This window comes from Quercus lobata, chromosome 3 (assembly GCF_001633185.2).
Source record: "Quercus lobata isolate SW786 chromosome 3, ValleyOak3.0 Primary Assembly, whole genome shotgun sequence".
In the NCBI taxonomy this organism is placed as follows: Eukaryota; Viridiplantae; Streptophyta; class Magnoliopsida; order Fagales; family Fagaceae; genus Quercus; species Quercus lobata.
In genome coordinates, this window is record NC_044906.1 from 5,875,714 (window position 1) to 5,887,261 (window position 11,548).

Sequence of the window (11,548 nt, forward strand, 5' to 3'; positions counted from 1 at the left end):
TGCTACAATGCTATAGTGTCATCCTACCCAATAAAATATAATAAACATTATAAAATTTTTGCTACAGTGCCATCCTACATTTAGGATGGCGCTTTAGCACAACTGAATTTTTTTTTTTTCAATTACAAGACCGGGTAACGTGGGTTTTGGAGGATTTGTTGATAAATTTCACCTACATATGACATACGAGAGACCCAATACTAATGCTCTAAGTATACGTTTTGATACAACATTTCTCCCCCAAGTTTGTGTTTGCGGTTTTTAGTGGCCCCAATAGTAATGTTCACGTAGCTGCAGTAGTAAAATTTGCTACAGTATCCAAAGCCATGCAGTAGTAAAATTTGCTACAGTATCCAAAGCCATACAGATAGCCTACACCTTTTATACTTTTGTTCATTTAAATATACCTATTCTACATTTTTCCGATCCCCAAAAAGAAGTTTGCTACAGTATTTTTATTTTAAAATTTATTTTGTTATAATATTTTTAGTAATAAATTTTCAATTTTCAAATAAATAAACGGTATTCAAACAAAATTTAAGAACTAAATTAATCAGTTTTGGACTATATTAGTCCAAACCTCACAATGTTTACCATATTTTACCCTCTTAATTTTATACTATAAGTTAAAATAAAAAATTCTATTCTATTATAATTACGTGGCAACATTTTCCACTTTAAAAAGAGATGTGAGAGAGAGAGAGAGAGAGAGAGAGAGAGAGAGAGAGAGAGAGCTCAGACATGGCAATAGATTCAGACTATGGTGCATTCATGGAGAAGTTCGTTCTACAACCAAGCCCATCAGCCCATGAGCTTCCTTTGAATTCGCTCACCTTTGCTGTTAAAGACATGTCAGTCCTAATATACACTCTTTCACTTTTATTAGTTTTCAGTTATATTATTTATCAATCATCTTTGTCCTCCGAAAATTCAAAGCTTTCGTACTTGTTTTCTTTTGCTTTTAACTACTGGGCTTTCTCCAATTTTTTATTTTGAAGTGTATTGGTGCGTGAAAATCATGTGCTGTAAAATTCAGAGTGAGATAGTCTTTTATGAATTTCAACTATTGGGTTTAAGCCATGCTCTTTTGAAGTTTGAAGTTTGTGTATCTATATTCTTCAATTGTGTGTGCAAGCTTCTGCATCAATGTCATCTATTGTTTGTGATTTTGTGTGTGTGTGTGTGTGTGTGTGTGTGTGTGGGGAGGATAACAATATCAGCAATTGGGTATTTTTTTTTAATGTGTTGGTCTGCAGATTGTGTGTGTATTAGATTTGTCTTTTAAGTTTTTTATTTGGAAACAGATATGATGTTGATGGATATGTGACTGGCTTTGGAAATCCTGACTGGGCAAGGACTCATCCGGCTGCCACGTCGACAGCCCCAGCCGTTTTGGCAGTCTTAAGGGCAGGTGCTACATGTATTGGTAAAACTGTCATGGATGAAATGGCATATAGGTTAGTATTGAAAATATCAATAACTTGATTACTATCTATTAACTTTTTTTTTTTTTTTTTGGAATTGATAACAATTCAATTCAAGATTATCAACGTGTCTCTATGTATAACATATAGTCTAAACAAATTTTTTCACATGGAAGATGACATGAAATATGATACTGAAAAAATACATGTCTGCCTAGTTTCTAATAGCTTACTAAATAGTTGAGGCCTCACTTAGTTATTCATCTTGAAAAAAAAAAAAAAAAAAAAAAAGGGCCCTTTAATATTCACATCATAGTTGTTGGGCATATCAATGAAGGACAGCATATTTTTCACAGTATAAATGGAGAAAATATACATTATGGCACACCTAGAAATCCATGTGCTCCTGATCGGGTACCCGGAGGATCTTCCAGTGGATCTGCTGTTGCTGTAGGAGCAAAGCTTGTTGATTTTGCCTTAGGCGAGTTTCTTTCATGGATAATTTTTATGTTTCTTGGATTTTCCTCAATAAATTTAAACAAAAAGTACTTTCTTTCGTAGGAACTGACACTGGAGGAAGTATAAGAGTACCTGCATCATACTGTGGAATTCTTGGCTTTCGGCCTTCACATGATGTCATTTCTACAACTGGAGTTATTCCTATGGCACAGAGTTTTGATAGCATGGGTAAGGAGCTGAAGCTAATCGATGGCTTGATTTGAAATGTCTAAACTTAAAATTGTGTATATCTGAAACAAATTCAACTCTGCACCTGAAAGGTATGGCCATATGGTGATGATATTGTTGACATTGGTACATTGGTTTAGACAATGATGCAACAAGAAACTTCTGTTTTTTGAGTTTTTCCTTAATGTCTCAAGACCAAAATTGCTGCTATTTTGTATAATAGTGTGATTAGTGATTCCTTATCTATTTGGTCCTTTTAATGGCATACACTTTTTTTTTTAACACCAATTTCTCATCCAGGATGGTTTGCTAGGGATCCTGTGATTTTGAACAGAGTTGGACGAGTACTACTGCAATTACCTAATGTGGATGCTGTCAACCCCTCTCAGATAATTATTGCTGAGGATTGTTTCCAGCTTTCAGCCATTCCAAGTGATCGTGTTACTGAACCACTTTTTAAATCAGTGAGCAAGCTCTTTGGAGGTTAGTGCATAGACCATATAAATTTGTTGTTTGTATAGTTCTATATGTGGGATGAGTTCATACATCATATAGATTTGAAATAATTCAATCTAGTTTCCTTAGAATTTTAATTACAAAAGCACCGTCTATAGTGGATTTATGCAGTATCACCCTGAAAAAGATGGCAATTAACTAGAGTGTCTCCTTAGTCATGTGGTGAATGAGACCTCTCAAATGCTACAAAGAGAGAGAGAAAGCTTAGATCTTTATAAATTTTATGTCATAGAGTAATATTTCATTGTTTTTCTGTTTCCAAACACATCCATGGTTGCACAAGTATTTTTTTTTTCACTGAATGAGATATCGCATCATGCTTTTCACAAATAATGCAGGTGATCTTGTAAAGCATGCAATCCTTGGGGACTATGTCAAGGAAAAAGTTCCGAGTTTAAAACAATTTATGACTAAGGAAAATGCAGATCAAGAGTACAATATACCATCTTTGGCAGCCCTTTCAAGTGCCATGCGGCTGCTTCAAAGGTGCTGATTTTCACTACCTCAATTGATTCAAACGACTTGAATGATAACTGTGATATTGGTGTGGATCTTTCTAGATGAAAATACTTTTCTTATATAAACATTGGCTCCTGAACTTGCTAATTTTGCAAAGCATAGGTATGAATTCAAGAAAAACCATGGTGAATGGGTCAGTACTGTCAAACCTGATTTGGGTCCTGGAATATCAGAAAGGGTATGGGAAGCCATTAGGACAACAGATGAAAATGTGGATGTCTGTCACTCTGTAAAGACTGAACTACGTGCTGCTCTTAATGCTCTTCTTGGGGTACTCTCTCTTTCTATGCTGTTGAATGCTTCAACAAAACTAGGATCGTCTACATGGAAATCCCATAATCCCAGAATTATTTTTTTTAAAATAAGTTTGGAGCTTAATATGTGATCGTGGATGTGTCTATGAGATGACAATATGTGCTTGTATGCATGCAGGTATGCCTCTATAGGACACACCCTCATCTTCCATAAAGAGAAACACCCTTAAGGCAAAAGAGGCACTAAAAAGTCAAAGATAATTTGTATGCATTAAAAATTAAGTTCTACACGCAAACATTTGTTCTTTTTATCTTATAAACACATCTCAGTCAAATTCTTTCTAATTCAAATTTTAGAAGTAGGAGTGATGTGATTGCAGTTGTTCAGTCTATTTAGCTTCAATTTATTTATGTGTGAAACACAATTTGAAAAAGAAAAAAAGGAAAGTGTTTTCATGCTATTGACAAAAACAAGATGGTATATCAGGCCTATTTCTTGGAAATGCATCCCAAAGTGAAAGTGAAATTATTTTCTTCAAGAATTACAGATTGTTTGAAACAAATTACATATATTTCTTTTTAAAAATTAAAAAATAATATATATATATATATATATATATGGTGTTTTCCATTGCGGTTTTAGTCATATTCTTTCTACAAGTACTAACTGGAGTTTAAAATTTTTGAAAAGTGGTGAGGATGGTGAAAGTTGCATAAAGTTATGACATGTTTGCATTTCAAAATTGAGTAAATTTTAGGAAGTATAGAGCACCATATCTGCATCTCTTTTCTTTTTCTCTCACAAACAACCTATAGCAGCAAAAGAAAGTGGTATCATCTCTGATAAATGAATTCAACTTTCCACTAGCTTGAGTTACTCTTCTGGATGATGATTTTTCAGGATTGTGGTGTCCTGGCAATTCCCACAGTTCCAGGGCCTCCACCAAAACTACAATGTGATCCAATTCCATTAGAAGCTTTTCGTGCCAAGGCTTTTAGCTTGCTATCAATTGCTGGAGTATCCGGATTCTGCCAAGTTCTCTCTCTCTCTCTCTCTCTCTCTATATATATATATATGTGTGTGTGTGTGTGTGTGTGTGTGTGTGTGTTGTGAGGCATGACGTTCTTACTTTTTCCTTGTTTGTTTTAAAACCTTTTAAAAAACCACATAAGTTTGTTTCTGCATATCTACAGGTGAGTATTCCACTAGGGCTCTATGATAATCTTCCTGTGGCAATTTCCTTGTTGGCAAAACATGGTTCAGATGGGTTCCTGCTTAATCTTGTTGAGTCTCTGTACAAAAATATCCAAGAAGAGGTTGGCATTGCTGAGAAAAAGGGTTACTGAATTCTCTCTCCCTAATATTTTATTGTAAGTGTTAGATCCTACTCAAAAATATAAAATTGGGATAGGGTTTTCTGCTTGCACTTTTGTGCCACACAGGCCATTTAATCCCAAAACATTTTAATTCTCCAAGTAACTCTGAAATGTAACTAATAACTACTTGATCATCATCAATATATTGTGCTATTTCCAACTCAATGGATTAAACTTCATAACCAGAACTTTCTCCAGATTATCTTCAGTTTGAGACAATCAAGGAATTTTGCACTAGATATACTTTTTGATAATAGATTTAGGTTTGGAACAATTACTTAACCCAGTTTATAATTTAATGCTGGAGGGTAGATAGTATAACTTGGACAAAGATTGGAGCCACTGAATAAGACGGCCAGTAATGACAACTTTGTATGCTGTTGATGTATCTAAAAACAAACTCATGCTTATGTAAACATAAAGCAGTCACATCTAGAATGATTTCTCCCTGTTGCTTTGATCTGGTGATAGTTTCCCAGGAGATGAGATGTATGTGTTTTTGAAGCTCAGTGTCTCCCCAAAAATGATTTGTAAGGGCTTGTTGCAATGCGGTCCACTACATTGGCAGGAATTAAGGTGGTTTGCATGTGGTAGTTTAGCTTTGGCAAAAGGACTGATTTGATGAGTGTTAGTCTACCAGCCATGGATAAGCGTCTGTGTTGCCATACCCGAATTCGAGCAGTGATTCAGTCTAATAAAGGGATGAATGAGGTACCAAGTTTCCTGGAGGTGATGAGGGGTAGACCTAAATATTTTCCTAACACACAATTTATTTGCACAACATTGTGTAACATGATAGTATGTAATAGAGCTAGCTTTACCATTCCGTAACAAACTCCTCTGAAAGTTGTGAAGGGAGAGGTAGCTTTACCATTCCGTAACACCGAGATGGAGGAAGAGGTTAGAGAAGCCATGATAAGATCAATAGTTTGTTGTGGGAATTGGAAGAATTGTAAGGTATATTTTATGAAGGGCCACTCAAGGTCATTGTAAGCTATTTCTAAGTCAATTTTGGCAGCTATGAGGCCCTTTTGTCCTTTTGTTTGTTGATAATCTTCAATATTATTCAAAGAGAGGCAAACTACATAGCACTACAATCAACCTCACAGGCGGTCCTTAAGACCAATGGAAGACTGAGTTTATTGAAACAAAAGAACAAAAGGACTCACGAGAATTAAGGGAGAGTTTGGCAGCTGTATAAGCAGCGTTGTTACAAACTCTTTTGACCCAACAAAAACTACAGCTAACAAAAGACTCTTTAAAATTTAAGATGTTACTGATTATATTGCTAATGGTCCAGTCAGGAGTGTATAGGGTGGAGGAGAGTGGATCAAAGCAGTTTTTTGCGTCACCTTCAAAAATGACATGACTCAATTTTTCAGCTTGAGCGAGTTGAACTGCCCAAAGGATGGAGTGAGCTTTGGCTCGGATGGGGGAGCAATGAGGAAGAATTCTGGTCCATACCTTAATGATTTGGCCTTGTTCATCCCTGGCTATCACTGCTAGAGCACAGCTGTGGTTTGCATCAACGTTGAGCTTAGTGTATCCTTGGGGTGGTGGGTGCCATTTGGGACAAGGTCAACTGTCTTGTTGTAGATGTGCCTATGCTTATTCTAAGAGAAGAGTATTCGGCCACATTTTGCCCTTGTTTCCTCTAAATAAGATGAATCGTTTCTTGGACAATGATTGGAAGAAATTTTCTTAGATGCAAAACAAGAATTTTTTAGAGCAATTAGTACAGCGGATTGCACAAGCTAATAGGACGCGGTTGGTGCACAGTTTCTTGGCTTAACTTTTGGAATCAAGACCAGATTAATTCTAGCAGTAATAAAAATGGTTTGGATAAATTTAGCTAGATCTACTTCCATAATGTCCCATGATTGTTGAAAAATTTGTGCATGAGAAAGTCCCTAAAATTTTTATTATTATATATGACTTCGAAGAATTAATAGACAATTTTTTTTAATAAATTATTTACTTTTCTTATTATTTTGTAGTATCACACCTTTTTTTATTAAATAAAAATATAATTTAAAAAAAATTAAAAAAATCTATATATACTACATCATATACTATATTATATAATAAAAGTTAGACTTAGAAGTCGGTGTTGCACCAAATTAAGTTAGGCTTAGAAGTTGTGATTGCATCAATAATAAGTAGTAATACACATTTTTCAAAAAAGAAAATACACTTGTTAATAATTCATTGGCTTATACACACAAATTCATTGTCATTGTGTGTGTGTGTGTTTTTTTTTTTTTTTGGATGTATATGTATAATTTAAATTTATTTTTGAAAAATATTTAAAAATTTTAAAAAATATAAAATGCATCTTAACCACTGCTTTAGGACATTCACTAACAAAAATCCTTTATTAATATGTTGAGTTGAAATGATCATGTATAAAATCCATAATTTCACAAATATTTCTATTACAGCAAAATCCTCAAAACTCAAATCTATCGTGTGTTGTTAAATTCATATAGAGGGGAGTAATTTATATTAACAAATTTTTATTTTTTGAGAAGATAACAAATTTTTTAAAATCTATCATCAATTCTCCATTTTTCCCCTAAATTTATATATATAATATGAGAGGTTTTCCAAACCAAATTCACTGTGGTCCTTATCAAATAAAAATAATAAAAATTTATCAAATAATAATAATAATAATTAAATAAATAAATAACACAACTTAGTTACTCAGTCGGACTCAAAATAAACAAGCTCTAAGTCCCGGTCGGATAAACTTGACCCGATCTACAAGTTTCCCTTCCTATTTAGAAAATGAATCCAACCAAACCCAAAGACCGAATCTTGGATTCGCAAGCGAGCGAGGCAAGCAAGACCAGTTAGTGGCAGGCTGTGTGTTTTAAAGGTACAAATATTTTAGGAGTTTCATGTTCTAATTTTTCATTCTATTTATGTTTATTCTCGTTCACTGTTAATCTTTTTATGTGGGTGTGTTTGTTTCAAACAAAGGTTTTGACATTGTGGCTACTTTGGTTTGTTGCTGATTATGAAGCTCAATATTACAGTTTTTGAGTGTGTCTTTCATCTGGGTTTTAATGTATCTATGTAAATTAACACATATTACAGAGTTTTTGAGTATTTCTTTCATCTGGGTTTTTATGTATCTATGTAAATTAACACATATTACAGTTTTTGAGTATTTCTTTCATCTGGGTTTAGTTTATCTATGTAAATTAACACTTATATGTAGTTTTTTGAGTATTTCATTCAACTGGGTGTGTATATTTCTATGGAAATTATGTATATGCGTGTGTGTATAGCTCAATAGCATTGCCTAATCTCCTTTATGAGGAGAACTGGGCTTCAAATCCCCCCCCCCCTTCACTTGTTGCAACAATTGAATTATCAAATATATATGTGTTTGAGTTTGGGATTATCAATTACCAAATGTATGTAGCAGATTATTGTTGTTTGGTTTTTACAATAAGTTCATGAGAGATGGGATGAAGTACATATCTTTACAATTGAGCTTGGGAGAGCGAGGGTTAGAGTCTTGTAATTTTTTATAATAACTTATTAACTTTGTTGTGATATAACATTGTAGGAGCAGGATGCTTGATACTACATTTCACTGCTATTCAAGTATAGTAGAATATTTAAGTCACAAATTAGTTATGCTAAGTGAAAACCCAATCAAAGCTTTCTTTTTAAGCTTGTTTTTTTCTCCTGTGAGTTGTTCTCTTTGTTGTAGTTGTTCGTCTTCTTCAAGGGAAGGCAATTGGGAGATAACTGGTTTTGTGCTTTTAAAATGATCAATTTATTTGAATGTGATCTGGTGAAATTTGTAATATTTCTTTATGAGAAAAAAAAAATTTGAATGAAAAGAATTTGCTTTTCCTCAGATGATGCATGTAAATGGATCTTTTACCGATATTCAAGCAGAGTATAAGAAAAGCAATATTCGTGTGTGTGTGTGTGTGTGTGTATGTATAAGCCTACTGTAATTATTTTATGTTCTGTAGTAAGCAGCATTATAATAGGTTATATTGTGAAATTGAGGATTGTGTTTCCAAAATTTGACACAATACAAATAGTCTTGGTTGATTCTTAAGTAGTTGGGACTGTTTATGGCCATTGATCTGGTTGTTTCTAACTTTCTGCACTGAACTTCCATTTTTTACCCTCATCTTTTTCAAATATGTACACATTTATTACATTTTCAAGTTTTAAATCCATGATATGACTTTTTATGCTCTTAAATTTCTTGACAGGGAAGATGTCAGGTTATGAGAATGTCGTTGGGGGTAAGCTGAAGCTTAAGGGAAAAGCCCTGGATGTCAAGGCTGGTGGGGTGAAGAAGAAAAAGAAAAATAAGAAACGTCAGGATCAAATTTCAGAGGTTACAGAAAATGAACTTCCAGCAGGTTGGTTGTTCATCTCCAATTAAGGCATGGAATTGTTTAATGAAGCTCTTTAACTCATTTCAGTCTTATTGCATGTACCTATTGTCATAGTTATTAAGATAATAACTTTCCATTATTATCTTTAATTCACTCTAAATGTGTTTCTGTGCTTAAGATAAGTAAATGACAAATTGAGAAAATATTTTATTTTGTGACTGGGATTCCTTTTGAGAATAAGCTAGGGCTCAATTACCACTTGCTTCCCATCAGGTGCATGTGTAGCAAGAGAGTGGGATTCCATTCATTTTGCCTTTGATGATTGTGTGAAAAATCTTTGGAAATTGTAGGTGCCAGGCTTTTGATTCACTATGGTAATATTGAACAGACTTCTCCTGGTTCAACAACAATGATACGCTGACCTTGATCATGATTCTATATTTGATACTTACCATTTGCATGAGAATAGTCTATGATTTTAACTCTCTATTCCATTTATTTGTAGTGGTGGGGGTGCACTAATCTTTCTTGTTTAATACTTCAGAAACCCTGGGTGATGCCTGAATGAAGACGGAAAATTTGAAGGAAAAAAGTACCTAAAAGCAAATTTAATAATTAATAGTTACAAATGTAAATATAAGTAAATGTGATAGTTTGAATATTAAAAGCAAACAGATTTACATGAGTAAATTTATTTTTTGATTGGTAGATTTACATGAGTAATTGCTAGTTTGCTATATATGAATAGTGCATATAGGTTTTGCTGCATGTTATTAGTATAGATTATTGTTGGACCAATGTTTATAAAAACGCACTTTGTTACTTGTTAGCATAACTAGAAGAATGAGTTTGGTGGCCTGAAGTTCCTGTAATTGGATTTGATGCTAATTATGCTAATAATAGAATGGGAGAACTGTTAAATGTATCATTTTAGCAAAGATAGTTCCACAAATTGAGTCATATTGTAGCATGGGCATAAAGTTCTATTGCTAAGTGGCATTGGCCCATTCTATTCATCTAGTAGCACATGGAACCAGATTATTGGAACTATAAAATTAGACAAATGTGGTGTTCATTTTTAATGGGCTGGATAAAAGCCAGTTACAGTAAATCTTAGTCACGACCTTGATTACAAGGCTTTAAACTCTACAACCATAGGTAATCATGTGCACAGTTACTACCTCTGGTTCTGGTGCTGAAAGTAGCTTTCTTTGTACTGTGTACATGGTAATGGTAGTGGTCAACTACTTGGTATTGCTGCATTGAAGTCTTCAAAATGGCAGACTTGAAATTTGCTGCAATTTTGATTTCTATATATTTCGAAGGAAGGTCGTTCTTGTCTTGTTCTGAGATCTGGAACTCTCACTGTTAACTTGATTTGATTGAAAATACTAAAATTTGCTATGAATTGGACAATATATGTTATCTAAAGAAGACAAAGAGGGAAAAGAATGGAGCAGAGGCTGCTGTAAAATCCAGAGATTGTTTGAACACTATAACCATTTTGTTTGGTCCAGATCTTTTCCACATTCCATCCTAATTGTTGAACATCATGACTGTATATATGTTGTTCATTTTTCTTATCAATTGGTGCAGGTGGAAGTGCAGAGCTATCCACTGATCCTAACGAGGAAGATGTAGATGATGCCAAAAAAATGAGTGGCGATGGGAAGACTGTTCATTGTGACGATCATCTCACTCCTGCAGAAAAGCGATATATTGAACAGAGGGATCAAATTGATGTTCATAGATTGGCTAAGGTAGCTAATAAATCTCACCGTGACAGGATTCAGGATTTCAACCAGTATCTTGCAAACATGAGTGAGCATTATGACATTCCTAAAGTTGGTCCAGGATGATTCAGGCAAGTTTATGAGTATGAAGAAGGATCAACCTTTTATGTCAATGCTATATGTATACAAGGTGGTTCTTGTCAACAGTATTTGTGTTTTATTTTATCATATTGTGCTATATAGCTGATGATTTTTTGTTTGGTGGTTCCTTTCTGTTCTGGAACTTGATTAAAAGTTGCTCTGAAATTTGCATTTGCAAGAAAAACTCGTACATGTAAGTTATAACTATCTTAATGCTATCTAGTGCCTGACTATCATCTGTTCCTACTCCATGTTTTCCACTAGTTATAAATATTCCTAAACCATGTCAGTTAAACAATTAGAATTTAGAATTCTCTGATAAAAAAAAAGAGAAAAAATTGAACTCACTGTCCTTGTAGATGTAGCAACCTGATACTAAATATTGATACTATGGTTGTCAAAATCGTGATCTAAATCATAGGATCGCACGATTTTACAATCCTATTTCACCAAAACGTTTAGAATCGCATTAGGATTGTAAAAATGGTAGGATCATTTAGGATCTTACTGATTCTACCGAT

General features: G+C 34.0%; 2 protein-coding genes across 2 annotated transcripts; both read left to right on the forward strand.

Moving 5' to 3' along the window:
- Positions 1–696: 696 nt before the first annotated feature.
- Positions 697–4,956, forward strand: LOC115979719 (amidase 1-like). The gene is made up of 9 exons (XM_031101784.1): positions 697–851; positions 1,305–1,457; positions 1,781–1,905; positions 1,986–2,111; positions 2,412–2,594; positions 2,966–3,113; positions 3,249–3,417; positions 4,302–4,436; positions 4,595–4,956. Exons 1-9 carry the CDS (start codon positions 742–744, stop codon positions 4,745–4,747), a joined length of 1,302 nt encoding a protein of 433 aa, XP_030957644.1. The 5' UTR covers positions 697–741; the 3' UTR covers positions 4,748–4,956.
- A 2,604-nt stretch (positions 4,957–7,560) lies between these two features.
- On the forward strand, positions 7,561–11,234 carry LOC115979321 (protein FAM32A-like). Its single transcript, XM_031101345.1, has 3 exons — positions 7,561–7,658; positions 9,025–9,177; positions 10,750–11,234. Exons 2-3 carry the CDS (start codon positions 9,030–9,032, stop codon positions 11,010–11,012), a joined length of 411 nt encoding a protein of 136 aa, XP_030957205.1. The 5' UTR covers positions 7,561–7,658; positions 9,025–9,029; the 3' UTR covers positions 11,013–11,234.
- Positions 11,235–11,548: the final 314 nt, after the last annotated feature.

Excerpts from the sequence above, each read along its gene's own strand:
- LOC115979719 (XM_031101784.1), top strand. The coding sequence starts at position 742 with ATGGCAATAGATTCAGACTATGGTGCATTCATGGAGAAGTTCGTTCTA. Across the intron at positions 852-1,304 it reads ACCTTTGCTGTTAAAGACAT|ATATGATGTTGATGGATATG; the intron begins GTCAGTCCTAAT and ends ATTTGGAAACAG. Across the intron at positions 1,906-1,985 it reads GCTTGTTGATTTTGCCTTAG|GAACTGACACTGGAGGAAGT; the intron begins GCGAGTTTCTTT and ends TTTCTTTCGTAG.
- LOC115979321 (XM_031101345.1), top strand. The coding sequence starts at position 9,030 with ATGTCAGGTTATGAGAATGTCGTTGGGGGTAAGCTGAAGCTTAAGGGA. Across the intron at positions 9,178-10,749 it reads AGAAAATGAACTTCCAGCAG|GTGGAAGTGCAGAGCTATCC; the intron begins GTTGGTTGTTCA and ends CAATTGGTGCAG.